Here is a 20624-nt window from a genome sequence, read left to right as displayed (position 1 = left end):
GGGCAGCGAATATTGTTTTGACCTGCAGATAGAAGGGAAGACCATGATACAGAGCTGTGAATTTGGCCGTAAGCAGAAGACCCCACATTATTTTTGCAGATGCTAGAGCTGCCCCTCTGAATACTAAAGCTGCAGAGTTCATCTCCCTGCCTTGAATCCAAGGCAATGTTGACATAATTGAAATTCACTAAACAAGGAACAGCTGAGTGAAAAAGGAACTGAAAGCAAACTTAATTGGGATTCCCTCTTTTCTGCTTGCTTCTCACCATCTCCTGCAATATTTTTTTTTCTTTTCTTTGAGCTCTGATTTTACAGATTGTAATAAAGAATGGACACGTGGACAGAAAACCAGAATCCCTTACATAATACGATTGTCCCAAGTGGACATGTCTTGTCCCAAGACATAGAATGCAGTGGCCTAATGTATTCCTATGGGTGCTCTCAATCACCATCAAAAGGTAAATTCTTAGAGCAGCTGTTTCCCCTAAACCTACCTAGATGGATTCAGCTGCAAGGGGCAGTGCCACTGCACTTAGACCTCTACAAGCCACCAACAGCTTCAAGCTCAGCCACATTCATTTGTGCCTCTCCAAGAGGCACATAGGCAAGCCTGCAGAACTAAAAGTGCTGGGGAGCCCCAAAGCTGCGCCTGTCATGCGCTTCAGCAAGCTGGACCCCAAGCAAGGATATCACAACCAGTCTCAGACCTACGGAGTCAGGAAGCGGGGAGCTGGGCACAGTGTTAAACCAGGTAGAAAGGCAACAAGGTCTGGATTCAGAAATACAGCACAAAAGGACAACTTAGCCCAACGAATGCTACCTCATAGCCAAAGGTACACTATAAGTGGCTGGCTGCACAGGGGCACACCACCACAGGACTGCAGGGAGACCCCCGCCACCAGGGCAGCACGTGGCATTTGCGATGAAAAGCATTGCTCTGGGCTATGAGTCATAGGGACCTACCCTACGTTCATGAGAAAGACATGGCTCAGCCAACACAGGACAGATGCAGTTCATCAGGGGACAGTGAGGAAGAGCCCTTGTCCCTCATCCAGGCCTGGCCCCAACCTGAGTGACAAACTACTGTTGCTGGAGGGGAACAAGACGCAACACATGCTCCTTGGACTGACCCTCTGCCACCACCTGCATCAGCTGGGCACCGCACTCATGGGGCCACCAGCCTCACAAGGCTGACCACGGGGTGCCCATCCCCACAAGACCTCAAAATTCCCAGAACCAGCTGCAGTGGGCCCAAAATCCCACAGGGCCTGCAAGTCCCATAGGGCCCTCCAAACCAAACTGCACCGGGTCAGTATAAGGCACACAGGGCCAGCCACATGGGACCCCTAAACCCCACAGGACTTGCCATACGGGGGCCCTAAACCCTACAGAGCTCTCTAAAGCCCATAAGGTCAGCTGCAATGGGCCCCTAAACTCCACGGGGTCGGCACAAAATAGCCCCTAAACCCCAAAGGGCCAGCTGCCAGGGGCCCCTAAAGCCTAAAGAGCTCCCTAAACCCTGCAGGGCCAGCCGAAAAGAGCCTCTACGCCCCACAGAGCCCGTTGCAAGCGGCCTTTAACCCCCACACAGCCCCCACGCGCCCCAATCGCGCAGCCCCACAGCGCCCTCAGACGCCGCCCGCGGCGGCCTGAACCTCTGACGGGGAACGGGAACAACGGGACGGTTACACCAACACCCGCTGCCTTCCGGGGCGGGGCGGGGGCGGATCGCGGCGGAGCGAAACGACGCGGGGACGGAGGCACCATGATGGCGCAGCGGGCGCTTCCTAACCCCTACGCGGACTATGACAAGTCCTTGGCCACCGGCTACTTCGATGCTGCTGGGAGGGTGAGTGGGGTTGGGGTGAGGCGGACGGGGCGGGCCGCTGCAGCGCGGCGGCCTTCCTCGGGAAGGGCCCGCTCCCGCCCCGGCCGCGAAGCCAAGCGAGGTAGCCAGGAGCCTAGCCAGCTCCCGAGGTGCCCAGGGGTTTCTAGCAGAGACCCGGCAGGTTAGAAACCACACGGTTGCGTGGTTGTGTGCCCTCGTGTTACCCCCAGCTTACCAAGACCCCATCTGCTTGCCGGTGTTTCTTTCATGTTTGGTGTTTTATTTGTTGGGTTTTGTTTTTTGTTTTCTTCTCCATAGCTGACCCCTGAATTCACGCAGCGGCTGAATAACAAAATCAGGGAGCTGCTCCAGCAGATGGAGAGGGGCCTCAAGTCTGCCGACCCGCAGGACTGCACTACGTATACTGGCTGGGCAGGTAGGGTGACCGACTGGATCGGATGGAGCAGGAGCTCTCCAGAGCGGACTTCTAGGTCAGGCCAAGGCAGACTGGGGGTTTTTTTGGCTGTTTGATTGATCACAGTAGACACGTGTCAAGAACAGTGCTTCTTCTGCATGTTTTAATCCATTCTCAGGGTGCCCTGTTTTTGGAGCAGGTTTCAAGCTGTAGAGGGAAGACTATAGCGTCGCAGGGCAGGATTGGGTCTTCTCTTGGTTAATAGTGCCAGACTTACGCAACAGAGAAAGTCAGCACCTGCCTGAGGGCAAACATAGGAGCCTTCGAAGGGACCAGCTCTAAATCTGGCCACGGTGGCGATGGTGACAAGTAAACCAATCTCCGTGAAGTAGGCAGATGCGCATGGTAGGTAATTTACCTGCAAGGAGTCCTCGCATACGGCAGCGGTGAGCTTATGGCTGGAGATAATGTCCGTCTTTTCTGTTTGGGCTGAATTTTATCTTCTGACATTGTCTGATTGGCAGGTTGCTCCATTCCTGTTCCCCAGGTAGTGCCCCTCCACTTAGCCAGGGCTAGTTCTGCTCCAGTACCTGCTGGAAGGAGCAGAGATGCAAATGTGAGTATAACGAAGGATGGAAGCCTTCCTCACACTAACTCTTGTGTGCAAAGCTTCCAGGAGCTTGTCTTGCTCTTGTCTGCATTTTCAACCTGTTTTTCCTTCCTTGGGAGCATGCCTTGCCTTCCCCTCCCTATTCTTACTCACTGGAGCCAGGGAGGACACACCTTTCGCTGCCGCCTCATCCTTGGCTACTGCTGTGTGCTTTGTCAGCTTCCCTGCCTTCTGCACTGTGCCAGGCTCTAGGGAGGGACCCTGGCGTAGTTGCAGTTAATGTCATGCTTGCTGCAGGATTTTTTGCTGCTGCTTTTTTTTTTTTTTTTGGCAATACACTGCAATGGTAAATGGCAACTTTCTACATTATAATCTGGGTGTGGCTGGCTTGTGCTTGGATGCTATGGAACTTGATGGCAACAAGTTTGCCTGGGAGAATGGTGTTCATTGTGTTGGTGCTCCACTAACGTTGCAGCTTGATGACAGCAATGCTAGAAATGCTTGCTTAAAAATTTTAGTAAGGTAGACATGCACTGAGAACATTCTAGAGCAGTTCATAAGAAATGCTAGGATGCCAGTATTAAATTCCAGTGTAGGAGAACATTGATTTCATCAGTTGCTGCCTGGCAGCACTCTGCTGCTGCTGCCTGTGAATTTATACATTTTTGTTCAGTGCTGGCTGACTTCACCTTGAGAGACAGGTTCAGTCTTTCCAGTCTGTGTGACCCTGCTCTGAGGTCCCCTCAGATGAAAATCACTCCATACGTAAAGATGGTCTTCAGTCATGAGGGTGCTACTTGGCATGACGGTAGAGTCTACTTCTGGCCAGAAAAATTCAGGAGATAACGCAGGAGGACAGTCAACTGATATTAGGAATACTCTGAAAGTCTGCAGGGGGAAGGTAAACAGCTTTCCCCAGAGAACAGATTCCCTTCCTTGGGGTGGCCTTAAGGAGCTTCATGTTGGAAAGTGACTGCAGTTGTGAAACAGTGGGTGAGAGGTGTAGTAGGATTTCATCTCATTTTTATTTGGAAGGGAGTTTTTCAAGAGGGATTCTTCTCTTTTCCTCCCAGGGACCATTCCTCATTGGGCACACAACCTTCTCACCTTGGCTAATATGATTAGAAAAAACGCACAGACAGATTTCCTGCAGTCACAGCCAGCGAAGTAAAGTTTGCAGATACTACACTGTATCTTTGTCACCCGCCCTTCTTTTCTAATCCTAGCTATATTAATTTATTCAGTGCTGGTTTCCAGAGACAAAATTAATTGGGCCAAGACAGCAGCTTTTTCCTGTAATTGCTTATCTAGAAAAGGCTTGTTGAGTATCTTCTCATGTAAATCATTGCCCAGCAGTGTGAAAATCAACCCACGCTCTTGTGGCCGCTAATAAGAGAGATTTGAAATGTGGCTCTCAGCGCAAACTCTGCGTGAAATGTAACATACTTGAGTGTACTACATCATACCCAGTAATACACAGCATATGCTGGCATTTTACTTTGGTGCCTGTTTCTTTCCCAACACACTTGACAGAGCCCTGTTCCCCCGGCCTGCATTTGTGCCAGGGAAGCCATGGCTTCTTGGCACATGAAGTTGGAGCACAGGGAGGGAAGTACTTATATTTTCAGCTCAGAGGCAGTCAAAACACACTTTGGATCAAGATTATCCAGTGTATAGCTGAATGCCCGCAAAAGACATTTGAATCGGCTTGTTACAGTAGTGTTCAGTTCCCCATAGAGATCACGGCCCCGTAGGCAACACCTGCTACATGCCTGGGTATAAACCAGCCTCTGCTGTTGTGTTCTGTTTTGTGTTTTAAGCAGTTTAGCTAGAGTGCTGTAAGAGCTTTTGTGGCCTTAATCTGTTTCACTGGTATCAAAGTGTTGACTGAGGGAAGGTAAACTGCCATAAGCTAATTCTGAATCGGAAGCAGTTCAAATGCTGGCAGAAGTACAACTGCCTCATCCATTTTCAAATAGATTAGCATGAGGATGCCGAAGAGTACGTACATGTGTGCTGGTATTTCTCATAGTGCGAGAGGCCTTGCTCCAAAGACTGCCTCAACTGGGAGCATAGACGATGGAAAGGGAATGGAAGGAGACTGACTTCACTCCTGCCACCTCTTAGCTGACTGCAGAAGCTAGGAAGCTCCCGAGTCTGGTGCCTGCTGGACTGTTGTGTCCTTCCAAGATGAAGAGGTGATCTGCTACCTGGAACGGTATATAAGGGAGAGATTCCCCTTCCTCCACATTACAGCAGTGCCTTTGGCATTTGTTTCCCATGTGCGCATTCTCTTCTGTAGCAACGTCACAGAATTCAGGCTTTCAGAGCTCAAGGCCCTTGAAACAGACTGGTAAGTCCAGCTGGCCTGCCCCACCCACAGCTCTTGGCCGGCCTGTTGGCAAGTGGAGTTGAGGAGCAGGGCTGAGCTGCCTTTTGAAAGAAAGAACTCTTCAAAAGACATGCCAGATGAAAGAGAAGCTATGTAAGAATGGATAGAAATTCTGACTGTACCAGTTCTGGAAAGGTTCTGGAAAAACACCTCTCATTCACTTTAGTGCAATCTTAGTTTTAACCTCAGAACCCAGAGAACTTGCATCTCTTTAAGAGAGTTCTGTTCAGAAAAACAGAAATCCTCAGATAATCCCTACAGAATGTAAGAGGCAGTGAGGCTGCTTTTGATGAGAGGGAACAGAGTGCCTTGTGTCACCCACAAAAAACACATTCTGGCAAGTGCTTGGTGGGTAGTTTTTGTGGAATCTCTGTTCTTGGAGATAGTTTTTGACTGGACAAGTCTCAGAGCAATGGGACATCAATCTTAAATTGGCCTTACTTTCAGAGGTTTGGATCAGATCAGCTTCACGGATCCCTTCTAATCTAACCTGTTCTAGGATTCTGTGATGGGGTAATAGATAGTTTTTGTTTGTGCTGGGCTGTTTTTTTGTTTGGGGCTGTTTTTTGGCAGGGAGGAGGGCAGTTTTACAAAAGAAGCTTTGTTACCCGGGTTTTAAGGCTGGAGAAGCTGAGGCATCCTGAGAAATGTCCCATGTCCTGCAATGGACTAGGAAGGCAAGCTGCAAGCTGTAGTAAAATGCACCTGTAGCTCCCCAGACTGTTCTGAACATGGGATGATACAGCCCTCCAGAGAAGATGTCTCATTGTCCCATTCAGCATGGCTTTAGCATGTATTTATAAGCGCAAGATAACATCCCATGCATCTGCACCAGAAGCTTTATTACCATTTGAGCTGGGCTGTAAACGCCACGCCCTCTGTAACTTTTCAGTCCGTGCCTGACTCATTAAAATGACATCAGGTTTCTTACTAGAAACCATCAGACTTCATCACTATGTGCAGAGAGAAGTTTCCACTTCTTCCCTCTGTGTTTGACATCCTGCTTTGAGGGTGCTGGCTGACTTCCCTAGGTCAGCGCAAGATGTCTGCGCTCTTTATTAGTGTAGATGGCAGGTTTGGAACCGGTCCAAATTAGGTCAAGAAATCTCCTCTTATGTCAACTTAGCGTCCTTTGTGAAAGGACCACATTGCAGCTCAGCTCCTGGTGGACAAGGAGGCATATTCAGAACGGTCTCATGGGCATCCCTGCTGGTGCTGTCAGCAAGGGGACTGCCATGGAGCGACACTGAGCAGCGCTTCCTCTACTTTTACCCACTCTGTTCAGTGTGAAGGGGAAGCTTTGTCTCACTGCTGCTGTTCTCCCACCAGCAGAACTGTTTGCAATGGTAGTGCAATCCAACGTAAAGAACCAGTCTAAACTTGCAGGGAAGTTGAGGCACAGCTTTACTTCTCTTTGATCAAGAGAATGGTCATACGGATGGGATATTCTTTCAGCCTGCTGCAGTGCTTTAGCTCTTGAGCAAGAACTTTACTGGTATCTCCAGCGGTCTGCTCTGTTGAAAGCAATGGTTGCTAAAGTCAGGGCCATCAGCACTAGCCAACTGGCACAGCTGATGCAAACAATTCAATTTCTACTATGTACATTTAAGTCTCCTTCTCTCTCCCACTCAAAAGAAATCTCTAATGCAAAGCACCCCTCTGCATCTACAATATTGCTCATACAGGATGGCCAGAGGAGAAAGATGCTGTTTACTGTCCTACTGAAGGTGTTAAATCAACAGGCCTTGTGAGAGACGTGCAGAATTGATTTTTGCCTCCTGATTCCCTGCAGTGAGCGAGCATCTCTGGCATTAACACTCCAGTTTATTGGCTTCCTGCACACTAGAGATGGCAGTTTCAGTCATCAGAGCCCTTCTAAAGGATATGCTGTCAGTAGCACATGTGTACACTGCAGTCCTGCACCATCAAGTGATGTCTGATGCACTCTCCATCACATGTGGCTATGCAGCAGGTCTTGCACAGCAAGGAGCAAAAAACTTTGGAGAAACTACAGAGAAGGTCCAATAGTAACCAATAAACAGAGCAAAGCCTATGCATCTTTGGCATTAGCAGGCCACAGGCAGCCGCTGCATGGTAGTTGTGCTGGAAACAATCAGGAGTCTCAGAAGTCACAAAAATAGGTGACGTTTCCAACTGGGGCACCGAACACAGACCTCCCGGGCACACATAAATGGAGCAGATCCACTGCTTACCTAGGCCCATTTGACTGATCATGCCATGTTTTGTATAGCACTTAAAGTATGCCAAACAAAGACCCGGTCAGTTGGCAAACCCTACCTGGTCAGCTGGGGTGAAGAAGGTGTTACTGGAGAGGGAGTGAGGCACAGTTGTGGAGTAGCTTGTGCAGAGCAACACAGCCTAGCTAAGCCAAGTTCATCTGGTGGAAACTCTCGTCTCCAGACCGTACTGCCTCTCAAATACACTGCCTACATCTTGGCACACAGGTCAATATGGGATATTTCCCACCCAAGTGACTACATTTTGTATCCCTCTACATACATCTGTAAACATTGCCTCTTTATCCATGGGCCTGCCCTCCTCTGCTGGCCTTCCCTACTTTTGGGCTCAGATAGTAACAGAGCAAGCAGCAGGCTGAAGGCAGCACTGCATTGTGCCCTTCTGATCAACTTGGGAGTGTGAATTCCTTGAGGGATGAGTTGAGAAAATTGGCTTTTGATGCAGTTTGTAAGGCCTCTGAATTTTAAAGAGAAAGCAAAAATGTATTATTTGAGGAAGCAACTCATCCCTTCCATCCTTTAATATAGGTCAGTGTTTTTTTGGAGTCTTTTCCAAAGATGTTTGGGCCTGGGAGGAAAGGGGGTGAGAAATGTTTTAAAAGAGGAGAGGCAAATAATTCAGAGGAAGACAATGCTGAGACATCTACTTTCTTAAGTATTCAGTCCTAGCAGTGGTCTTAGCATGGTAGTTACGTACATAATTAGGGTTGTGTGATGGCAGTGGGAATAGAAGCTACTTAGCAAAACATTGTATATTAAAGCAGATAAGTAAAGAGTGCAAGTTGTGCTCAGGCAGCTCTCAGGCCTGTTAAAGTCTAGAAGCTGTGCTAGGCGCTAACTAAATCAAGGAGAGTCACTTGACGTTTGCTAGCTGGAAGAGGAGGGTTCCCTTTAAAAGAGGGCTTCCTTATAGCCTTGAGTGATGGCACCGTACATCTGAGCTCTCTCTGGAAATACTAACACTGAACTGCTTAGAGAGAGGACAAGGTTTTTAGCTACAGCAGGAAATGGAAATTTGCTCTTAATATACATGTGGAATTGAATTGTCTGTAGCACAAAGCTTTGGAGATTACCCATGGAAAATGAGAAAACGATCTAAATTTAAAAATGTCCTCAGTACCAATGGAAAGTAACTTTGCAGTATGCTCCCCACGCACACCTTACCACATCAAAATCTGCAGAGATTGTCTCTATTAATTTAGGCTTAAATGCAGGACCTGAGTCATCTTAGAAATGGTTACTGGTAAGGGGAGAAATAAACTTTTCTCAAAGTGATGTAGGCCAGTAGCTTTCTTCAGTGCGTGTTTGAGGATGCCTTCTAGACCAGAAGGATGGTTCAAATGGGTCAGACCTTTCAGACACAGACTTACTGAGGAGACTCCTCAGCTACTTACTGAAAGGTTCAAGAACTGGATGAAGACAGGGCAAACAGAGGCAAAGGACAGCAATTGATGTGATTTCTCAGGAGTGGAGTTGTTTCTGTAGCTGGTCAGCCCATTGAAAACCTCCAGGGAGGACCATGCAGCCTTTTCCAGCATTCCAGGTAGCTGTTTATGTTTCAGACAAGGGCTGATCTGACGAATGATGTGCTGCAGAAGAGAGTCAAGCAACCCCTTTCTTTTCTAGAACACACCCGTCCTTGGTTTAGGTCTTGGGACCTGCTCAGCAGCAGGAGGTGAAGTGCAGGGAGCTGTAACAACCTTACTGGTGCTTCCCAGTGGAAGAAAAAAAAAAAAAAAAAGGAGCCAAGTAGGATGTCTTAAGGGTGCTGCTTCTCAGAGCTCATGACATGTCACTTTTTAAAAAATCCAATCCAAGCTGAATGACCCAGCCCATTACCTCCTGGCATGGGAAAAAATAATTGAGACAGGGTAATAACTGAACACTGCTCTGCCACAAGTACTGTCTTGCCCAAAGATGATTTTTTTTTTTTTTCCCCTTCCACTACTTAGCAACAGGCCCAGGTACAGTTGATAAATTTAGGTGGGTTTGTCTAAGTCTATCTTCTGCTCCTCACTACTAAAATTGTACGTAAGCTGTGTATGGAAGCTCTGCTGTCCTCCCGGACCTCCTGGGTCAGACACTGCTGTTTGTGTTGACCTGCAATCCACTTGTGAGCAGCATCAGGTACAAGGAGGTCACAAAAGAAAAGCAGCAGTGGATGCTGCAGCTAGGGGTTACGACCCTGGATGTGCCCGAGAAGCCTGTCTATAAGACTTATGCCCTAGATGAGGCTGAGAGCCAGGCTTCTGGGTTTGTTAAAACAGCCAGGGTGCATAGCGGGAAGGGTAAACTTTTCTGGTGGGTGCAACCTTTATGTTCGTTTTGCAGGCATTGCTTTGCTGTATTTGCACCTGTATGATGTGTATGGAGACCCAGCCTACCTTCAGGTAGCCCACGAGTACGTGAAGAAGAGCCTGAGCTGTCTGACAAGACGATCTATCACTTTCTTGTGTGGAGATGCAGGGCCCCTGGCAGTGGCTGCTGTTGTTTACCACAAACTGCAGAACCAGAAGCAGTCAGAAGACTGCATCACCCGGTAAAACGCTTGGTTATGTCTTTGACCTAATGTTCCTCTTACAGAGCTGGTCTGGGCTTGTACTGGGCACTCTCCACGAAGCCTGAAATACATTTTGTTACAGTCTTATGTGAGAGATAATCCAGTAACTTAGCAAGGCATCGCAGACTTTTTCTGCCCTGTTGAAAGAGCTAGCTTAAGGACAGACATGCTTGCCTGGCAGCCTGCAGCCTGGGGAGCAAGGATACTGTTCAGCTGGTATTGCCATCTTACAAATAATTCTGATAAATGCAGGAAGAAAAAAATACCAAAATTAAAAAAAAAAACCACAGAAGGTGAGGTTTGGTATTTTTTCAGAACCCTTAACTTTACAGCCATTTTGATGAAAAGGAGAAATGTGGCAGAATTATTAGATTATCACTTGCTTCCACTTGCTATATGTTGCTTGACTTTGACTTAACCAAAGATCAACAGCATCCCTTTCAACTGCTGAATGCAGCTGGTTATGATTCATTTCTTTCTACTTCCTGCCTTTCCTCAACTGTTTTCAAAGTATTTTTGTTGGGTACTTAAAACATGAAAAGGACAAACAAGCAGTCCTACAGTCAGATCAGCATGTGGCAGAGGAAGAAAAGAAGTTAAGGAGATGCAGTTGCAAGCTTTCTTGCTTAAGGGAGATCAGTTTTGAGAAGGTGAGAAACAGCCCCGTAAAGAGTTTCCATTTACGTGTGGTCGACACAAAACCAAGACAAAACCCCTGACTGCTTCAGAACAACACTGAGTGCCCTTAAACAGCCATGAGCAAGTGATGCGTAATATCAATTAAGAAAGCCATGGGTGGGAATTAGAGGTGCCTGTATGGTTTGGACGCCAAGTTCCCACTCCCTTAACTAAGAATAGCTTCTGGTTTATGTGGATACGGTCAGTCTGAGGACAGAACTGTCATCTTTATTCTTGAAATTATCTGTGGTTTATGTTTTGCTTAATATTGTGTCAAAGTGGTGAATCTCATTATGATTAATATATTTGCTAACAAAAAGGGAACTAATCTGTCAAACAGTACTGGCCAGTTGTGGTCAATGCGTAAGCCCCAAGTTGTGAAAAATCCCTAATTTGATGTTTTCTTGATGTAGCTTTCCCCTCCCTGTATCCCTCCTGTTCTGCCTACAGTTCTGTGACAGAATGGAAACTCATGGTTAATTCTGCACTGCCACCTAATGGGATAATAAAGGCAGAGCCTTAGAAATTGGTTTCTTCATACATCTGAAAGGAGGAAAAAAGAAAAATGTGGCTTTCTCCAAGGAATAGTTATACTGTCCTGACTCTGCCACCAATTCCCAGAGCAGTTAGCCTGATGGTGCTACCTTTAAAAAGAGAGTATATCTTTGAGAAATAGCTCCCTTAATCAAAACTCTGAAGTGTTAGCCACAGAACGGTGGCTAAGTTATGCAGTGCAAGTGCATAGAAAGTGCACTTCTATTACAGCTGTGGAGAAGGAGGGCCTCTCTCCATTTTGTTCTGTCTTTTAAAGCACCTCATCTTTACAGAGCCTGAGGAGAGAATCCATCAGCCAGGTTTTACCTGCAGTGGAAGAGACAGAAGCTTGCTTTTTCTTAGCTCCTTGCTCTTCCCTAAATGAGTTCCTGACCATCAAATGTACTTTATGCTCTGGAAAGACTAACGTTTCAGGGCAGCTCATTTTCGAAGAGCCTATGAAAATGTGAGCTATCTTCCAAGAGTCCTCTTTTCCCTGCCACCTCCCACCAATTCAGAAGGTCAGAGGTTTGCTTTTAGAGCCAGTGGCATACAAAAATCCCATCTTGCTCTACAGCTGCCTCACTTTCCCTCTGTCTAGAAACTACTGATTTTTGACAGTTGAGGTAATAGGCTGATTTGTGAGCAGGAGTGGCTCTTCCTTTCAGGGACCTCGATTTACCCCCTCGCACCTGAGAAATGCATTCTGCATGCAATCAGTCCAGCAGCATCCCATGCCATGCAGCCCTGCCCCACATTTCAAAAACAAAAGAACCACTGGCGGGCTTCTTCCCCTGATTATCCTGGCAGGCCTCCTCCCCTGATTATCCTGGCAGGGAAAACAGCTAGAAGTAGAATCAGTAATGCATAAGGAGCAAGAATAGTAGCTCCAGCTGCTCCAGATTTCCCCATGAAAAAAAGATTTCACATCCAGACCTCAGAAAATCCCTACCATAGGTATTACTGTTTATCCACCCTTCTGTTGTACCTGACATTTCCCTGACATTCCTGACAGGGCTGAGCAACATCACCAGCCAGCATGTATTCTGGCCAGCCTGCTGCTTGGCAGAGTCCCATCTGTAGAAACACTGTTTTCCTCCTTGGAAACCCTGCTTGGAAACCCTCCTCATCATCAGCCTTCCTTGGACAGGGGACATGAAGAGGCAGCAGGGCTTTCCTTTCAGCCCACACAGCTGAGAGAGAGACCCCTGCTTACTGCTAGTCTTGGTTGTAAAGTCTGTCCCTTGAGCTTAATGTGCGAGAAATCTCCCCCATGGAGCAATGCACATCTCAAGTGGTACATGAGGAGACTAAGCCAATCCGCCTTGAGATACTGTGCTCTCCTTTCTCCTGCAATATCCCTGCTCACTCTGAGCCCAGTGCCAAGGGAGAGTTTCCTGCCGTGGGGAGTCACAGCCCAGCATCCTCTCTCTGCTTCGAGGGTACTTTGGTCATTTGGTTGCTTCTTTCCTTTGCAGCATGTTTTTCTGCCCAGGAGCAAAGGCTGCCAAGGCACCTTTTCTCCTCAGCACGCTGCTGTGACAGGGAAGCCTGCACACACACAGCTCTCCTGGCTGGTTTCTTAGGCCTCTCCCTGTTGCAGCCACAGCAGAAAGCAGCTGAGGGAACAGCTGTGAAGCCACTTATGCTGGTGTTTTAAAAATGATGGCATTTTTCAGATTGCTGTCTCAGGGGTGTACAGCAAAATAAAGCCAAAACCAGTCACATCCCTGCCTGCTGCTGTGACAGGGAAGGACATCCAGCCTTATCGGAAGTGTGATGAGAGGCAAAACAAAGGAAAAATTGCATTGAGAATGAACTGAGCTACAAAGCACAGCGTGAAGAGCTGTCAGTCTCTGTTAGCACTACAGAAATACCACCATCTTTACAACATGATAATAGAAAAATGGCAAAGAAAATATCTGACTCCAGCAGACCTCTCGCTCTGCACTTGTGTGCTAAAGCCTGGTGCCAGCCGAGCAGTCCTCAGTGTGGGGTTGCACTCACAGCACTCACTTCGCTGAGCTGTCCTCGCTACTGCTCAGCTCTCCCTAGCGAAGATTTCTTAGATGTGCCGCAGAGACTTGATGTTAAACAACATTTCCAGCTGCTTCTCCCCACCTCTTACCTAGATTTTTAGCTCATGGAGGCACTGCCTTGACAGTGTAGCCCTGGCCTCTTGCAGCCATGGAGAGAAAGGGGCTTTTCTGTCAGGACTTCTGAGCATAAGGGGTGAGATTTTTCCAAATACCATCAGCACTAGTTTGAGTTTCTAGCATTCCTTGAGCAGCCAAATTAAACAGATACCAGTTTAGTTTGAAAACAGTAATTTTGCCAGAGGGTCTGCCTTGCCAACAGCAGCACAGGGAGGTAATGGTGGGCAGCCTTTCCGGAACGGTTGACAACTTTATGCTGACCATTTCCTATAGCCCAGGTTTCTCCACAAGTAGCTTTCCCAGAGCTGGTGCTTTAAAAAACAAGCATATAGTACAACTGCATTGTAAAGAGGTGAGCAGACTAAAGCAATAACCCAAACAAAAAGCAGAGGGGAAAGAGGGATTCTGCACCTTGCATAGCTGGAAAGCTGAAACCCAGGGTCTGGCCTGACATCTCCCAGGTCATGGGCAGTGTGAGGGAACAAACCATGTTTTTGAGATCCAGTCTCACTGCTTGGTGACATGGCTTTGAGTGTCCTCTGATCTCGCCCCTGTGAATTTTTCTTTGTAGTTTGCTCCATCTACACAAGCTTGACCCACGAGTGCCAGATGAACTGCTGTACGGGCGCATGGGCTATCTCTATGCACTGGTATTTGTCAACAAGCACTTTGGAGAGGAAAAGATCCCTCCAAGTCACATTCAACAGGTACTGTGGCTTCAGCTGATTTGTTAGCTCTCTTCCCGTGCAGCTCATCTTTGAGCAGGTAAAAATCAATGCTAGACGTAGAGAACTCTGGCAACGAGGGAGAAACCACATCATGGTATCCCTGCTGCCCTTCTCCCAAAGGGACAAAGCACCACACCCCCCCCGCCATCCACATAAATCAACAGACAGTCCTGAATTGGTGTACATTTCACTCACTCGCCCACGCTCCTCCCTCTGCTTAGCACAAAAAAAGAACTCTGTATTCTGTGCGTGGATACTCACTGTGCTGTGTCCAAGACAACAGCATTTCTCTCACCTGCATCTGTTCCCATCCACAGGTCTGTGAAGCCGTTGTAGCCTCAGGAGAGAGCTTGGCCAAAAGGAGGAACTTTACAGCAAAGAGTCCACTGATGTATGAGTGGTACCAGGAGTACTATGTAGGGGCAGCCCATGGTTTGGCTGGGATTTACTACTATCTCATGCAGGTAAGAGGCACTGGAGGGGAGGGGCCTTTTGCAGCTGTTCCACATTTCTTTGAACAAGGCAGAGCATTTGAATTGGTTCTTGGTGATGTCAAACTGGGCAAGATGTCTTGTCTGATGGACTTACTCCTGGGTTTGATCACGCATCCCTACTTCTAAAGTTTTTCTCGATAAGTCTGTGAGATTGAATTTCCCACCTCCCTGTCTATTGATAAGGAAAGGTGGCCTGCATTATACCAGCAATTTCACATAATGAAGCCCTGTAGGTCAGCTGGGTCTGAGCTTCCCCCTCTTGCATTAATTGCTTATAAAATATGCATTAATTGCTTATGAAGTATTCACATTTGTTGGTATCTGTGGGTTTCCTGCATTTTCTGAGGTGGTCACTTGGAGCAATCTTAGATCATTACAGAATGAGAATCTCTGTAAGAAAAGCATAGCAAAAGAGACTGTGTTCATAGTAGGAAAGTGGGAAATGCCTTTTTTTCCAAATCAGGGCCTCTATTTAAATGTTAAAGAAGTGGCACTTTTTACTTTGATAGAGCAGCTGAATTCTATAGCACCTGAAGCAGGGAGGGCAAGACAAGAGATTGGGAGCTGCAGTGCCCCTTTGCTTTGATGCTGCCTTTCTCACAATTTTGCACAACTCGGTGGAGCTCTGGGAATCTTCACTTCCCCAGCCCTGAAATGAGCGTGATACCTCCTGTGTGTGGGTCACTTTGTGTATAAATTTACAGTGCTTAAGCTCTTAGAAAAATAACAACAATAAATAACATTGCGTTTTCAAAGCATTAAGGGCACCTACTGAGCAACACAAATTGTTTTAACATAGAAAGGTTCATAGAAATAGGTGGTATCTTTTGTTAGACCCAACTCTCACAGCAGCTGAAAAAAAGACACCATGTTTCAGGTATTTTAGCTTTCCTTCAGCAGCCTCAAAGTTCAAGCCTATATAGAGGATAAGCAGAGTTCCTGTGAATATAACCATGTAACCCTCTTATGTGACTAAGAGAGGAAGGTTGGTGTTTTTAAGCAGAAGGAGATTTGGCAAGAGGAAGATGCGAAGTGATTATTGCCCAGGAATACAGAACAGCAAGTTGGGAGCAGGGGAGACAAGCAGTGTGCTGTGAGCCCGAATTTGCACTGAGTCCCTGAGCTTGTTCCCAGGCAGATGTTTTAAAGAATTTTAAGTGTCAGTCTCCCATAAAATACTTCATAGGCTTCATGCTTCTCTGCTGTATGAAGTACAAGGAGCCTGGATCAGTCAAGCATGATGCACAAAAAGCCCTGGGGGAAACAAAGGGAAATATGGAGAGGAGAACACTGGACTTTTATCTCTAATGTTTTACCGCACAAGTATTGACTTTTAATTTTCAAGTTATCAGTCTAGGAACAGCATGATCCTTAGATGAGAGTGCTCATTGCAGTCTGCCGTGGGAAGTCAGAACTGCACAGATTTCATGTGGGGCAGTGTCATTGGAAGAAGACACTGAAGCCACTTCCTTGCTTCTGTCTGAGGTCAGCGAAGTCACTCCCTTGCAATTACCCAGAAACATTGTGAAAATGCAGCATCACAGCCCACCAGCTGGGCTGGCCAAGGAGCTCAGAGCTAAGATGCTCTAGGTGCTAGGAATCATTCCTGGTATTTATCCTTAATACTGTTTTCATACAGTTCATCTCTTTACTCCAGCTCTGGGTACCTGAAACTATTTCTACTCATCTTCAGGAAAAGAAGCAGCAAGGTCTGTTGCTTAGAGGGCCAGGCGACACACTAGGGGCAGCCTTTGTTTCTGGGGATGCAAGGGTATGACTGGAAGTAAGTCCATGCCGAAGGGCAGAGCAGCCTGGGGCCAAGTGAGTATTCGTAATGTGTCAAAGCCTGGACCAAAGAAATGGCTTGATTTACAAGGAGCAAGAGGGAACGTGGCCATAGTTGGCTTTGTTTCTGCCGTTCAGGCAGATCTTTGGCCTCTTTGGGAGAGACAGAATGGCAATTCTCCTTGATTTAACGCTTTCTCTCTCTTAGTCTGGCCTTGGAGTGAGCCAAGTAAAGCTGCACAACACAGTCAAACCCAGCGTGGACTATGTCTGCCAGCTCAAGTTCCCATCTGGCAATTACCCTCCATGCATCAATGACACCAGAGACCTGCTCGTCCACTGGTGCCATGGGGCACCAGGTGTTATCTACATGCTTGTCCAGGCATACAAGGTACCAGAAATCTTGCAAAGACTCTTTGGGGACCCTTAAATGTGGAACTTCATCATGGAGAAGACTCTGTTGAGATCCCTCCTGCCTAAGAATAGGATGGCTTGTCATAATGAAATCACCCCACAGGGACCACTGACTGAAATGGAAATCAGTCTTTTAAAAAATTATTTCTGAAAATACCCATCAGCTGTGTGGGATGTCCTGTTGCAGGTGACTGATGGCAGCAATTAGTTATGTGCAAAGTAATGGTCATACATCCCCACTCATCATATCAAAAACATCCTCCTCTAAAGTAGACAGCAAAGTCACAGCATTAAGACTTCAGTAGGAGAGAAACTAATTAACCAAAGCCTCCAAGTCACACAGGGATGCTCTTTGTATGGAGAAAATTGCCCCAGCAAGAGGGAATATTTCGTGTCTCTGCAGGTCTTTGGGGAACAGCAGTACCTAAATGATGCCCTGCAGTGTGCAGAAGTGATCTGGCAGCATGGGTTACTGAAGAAAGGCTACGGGCTGTGCCACGGGACAGCTGGCAATGCTTATGGCTTCCTAGCACTGTACAACCTCACTCAGAACATGAAATACCTGTACAGGGCCTGCAAGGTGAGAGCCTGTGGAAGGAAGAGAGAGGGCGTTATTCACTTCTGCCTTTTACGTCACCGCCTTTGCCTTTGAAACCTAATTTCTAGTGTGGCAGAGGTGCAGCTAGATCTGACTAGCTCCACCAGAATAGTCCTTCAGCAGCACAGTCACTGTCTGACAGCCTGTACACAAGGAATATCCTGCAGACTCTGCAAGGGATAATGTGAGGATGAGGGTGGTATTTTTTTAAAGAGCCATCTTTAACAAAATTTGAACACTTTTTGTTCCACTTTTCTCAGTTTGCAGAGTGGTGTTTAAGCTATGGTCAACATGGATGCCGGACTCCAGACACGCCATTCTCTCTCTTTGAAGGTAACCTTCATGTCTATGGTTGTGTTTTGCTCCTGGATCTGAGCCAGTCCAGCACCAAGAAAAACCAGAGAGATGCTTCGCTGAAGTCTTTGCAAAACTCAGTGTAGAGGATGGGAAGGCAATTGTATTCACTGTTTTTACCCTTTCCCAGAAGCAGTCTGCTTGTAGCACAGGCTAATGTCTTAGCTGGAGCATCTTGTCCTGTTGGGCCTCCCACACAGGTTCTGCACACAGGTCTCGAGGGGAATTCTTTCATGGGTACAGGCCAAAGTCTACCTTACAGTAATTTGTAGCTTGGCTTCTCAGACAGTCTCTTTTCTGTGCATTTTTAAGGATTAAGTCCTTCATGGGCTTTCCAGTTCCATTCCAAAAGTGAGTGAGGAACAAACAGGGCTGCTTTTGTAGGCCTTGTTGGTGTCTATGGCACTTTGTGGCTCCTGCTAACAGCTCCCCCAAAATCTACCATCAGCGGGTATTGCTGAAAGAGCCGGCTCCTTAGCTAATGTAAATCTCCCTAGCTTTGCTGCAGGCCAAGGAGCAAGGGCAGTTACATGAGTTTGGAGCGGAGGCAGCAATGCACAGGGTTCAGAGTTTTGCAAAGCTATTCAGATTGTTAAACCTATGGACAGGTAAAGTGGAAGGGAGGGAGCTGGAGGAGGGAAAGACCCATCATGTTTTTCTAGTTGCATTTCAATATTTGATTAACTTCAAAATGCTTTCCCTACTGAAGTACCTAAGTTGCTTGGAAAACGTGGGCTCAGACCTTGGAAATTGTTTAGGCCCTTCTGAAAATGTTTTCCTTCCTTCTATCTTCATGACTCATTCACCCCCTACATAACTGATAAAATGGGTGGCCTAAGGGAATCTCTCTGAAGCATATTGTGTTTTCTTATCGTCAGGAATGGCTGGAACGATTTACTTTCTTGCTGACCTGCTGGTGCCAACCAAGGCCAAGTTCCCCGCATTTGAACTCTAAATCTGAGCTTGGCAGTTTCCTGCCTGAATCCGTCCACACTTGGAAAAGCGGTTCGAAGCTGCTTTCTCCTTCTTCCAACCTCATTGCTGTTCACCTAACTGAACGTAAATCCATCCTCCTGGGGGCGTACTGAGTTCTCTAATATTTCTACTCATCTCATTGCATTGTTTATATTTAAAAGACAGAATGCAGATTTTGCTGGTGTCTCTTAAAAATGTGGGGCTGCAGGTGGGAGCAGGGAGAAAAAAACACAGTATTTTGTTGGCAATAGAGTTTTGCTATTTTCTGTATCCCATTTCCTGGGAGAAGGTTTTCTATTGAATGTAACTTTGGCCATTTAATTACATTTTTTTGTGTGCTGACAAATAGTTGCAGGAATTTAGTTGCCTTTGGAAAAGAAAAGATTAAGAACTGAGACTATTGCCCTGCAAATTGTTTTTAAGTGTTTCCTTTCTCAGCACCCAGGGAGTAGGCAGTTCAGTAGCTGGGCTGCTGCACATGAAGCAAACGTGATGGACTGCGGAGTCTTTATATATATGTACTTTTAATGTCAGATTGCAAGTGGCACAGCTGGAACTGACATGCCAAAGCCCTGTCCTGAATATCCACCTGTCTGCTTTAAAGGCAAAGGCTATATATAGCTCTCGTGCATTTCTTCCAGTGACAGACAAATAATCCATGAGCTTTTGTGCTTATTTGAAATCTTACACTAAACTTTGCAGTAGTCCATTGGTCATCTAATGGAAAACTGCAGTCTAATCAGTGAGCTAAGTGTGCTTGCTAGTGTGGGCTCTTCTGTTTAGCTTTGAAAGTTTATTTTGCAGTCTTTATTTGAAATTGTGTATGAATATTATAGGTGTTAGGTGGTGCCAGGCCCACCAACAGAAGCATGGGAAAAGAAATATATTCCACTGAGTTATGTCAGTGTTCAGCCTATGGCCTGTATAGATGTTGTTTACATGCTTTGTTTTATAAGCTTTCCTGAACCTGGATAATATGAGTCACTTGTTTGCCCTGTTACTGCTTGTTGTAGTTTGATACACAACCAAACTTAACTTCTACCCAACTGGAAAATCTGCCCTAGGTTAAATAGCTTTGACCTGTCAAGCAGACCAGATACTTGCCAGGGGTAAATCTGCTTTTCCATCCTTAGCTGATGCTACGCTAATTTGCAGCAGTAGCAGTTAGGGACCTGACCCTGTAAACCACTTTCTTAGCACTGAGCATGAGCTAAGCACTGAACACAGTAAAAGTTACTGATGCAGCTGTACCGCTTTGTGCTGTTTGAGGGCAGCTCCTCAGCCTGCACAAGAGCAGATGTGGGTTTTGATCTTTTTAGGGCCCAGCTGCTGAGGGCCTCAGGCCACCTAGGAGCCGATGAGCAGCTGCAGGGCAGCACAGGCAACCTCCAAGCACGCATGCTCCTGCACCAGCGATAGTGAAGCAGGAGGATCAAACCTGGCACACTAACACAGCTAGCTCACACGTGCCTGAACACAGGGCAGCCTAGCCATAGTGGCATAGGCAGACCCTCAAGAACCTCCTGAATGGGCTGCTCCAGTCAAGAGTAGAAAGCAGTGCTGGAAGGCTGCCTGCATCCTCAAAGCCCAGCCTCCTGCTGCCATCTCGTGTTTCTGGAAGTTCATCAAAAGACAGCCTTGAAGCGCAGAGACAGTCATCTGCTTTGGGCTGGGCATCCATGTCAGAAGCCTCAAGCTCATGCAGGCTCAGCTGTCATCATCCGTGTTCATTCACAGGGCCTAAACACCACAGGGAGGTGACTGGAAAGGAGGCAGCACAGCCTGGAGAGCAGGATGGAGCTAATCAAACAGTTTGGGGGTGGGATCCTGTAGTACATGTGGCCT

At 46.9% G+C, this 20624-nt stretch overlaps 1 protein-coding gene across 1 annotated transcript; it reads left to right on the top strand.

Annotated features, from left to right (window-relative positions):
- Positions 1–1765: 1765 nt before the first annotated feature.
- On the top strand, positions 1766–18759 carry LANCL1 (LanC like glutathione S-transferase 1; the record flags this gene model as incomplete). Its single annotated transcript, XM_082001873.1, has 9 exons — positions 1766–1849; positions 2147–2264; positions 9835–10042; positions 14003–14138; positions 14477–14623; positions 16647–16829; positions 17256–17432; positions 17711–17783; positions 18683–18759. 9 exons carry the CDS (start codon positions 1766–1768, stop codon positions 18757–18759), a joined length of 1203 nt encoding a protein of 400 aa, XP_081857999.1.
- Between the last annotated feature and the right edge of the window lie 1865 nt (positions 18760–20624).

The sequence above is a fragment of the Phaethon aethereus genome, assembly GCF_964289735.1.
Source record: "Phaethon aethereus genome assembly, chromosome: 6".
Lineage (NCBI taxonomy): Eukaryota > Metazoa > Chordata > Aves > Phaethontiformes > Phaethontidae > Phaethon > Phaethon aethereus.
The sequence above is the reverse complement of the archived record's forward strand: the minus strand, read 5'-3'. Positions and strand labels throughout refer to the sequence as shown.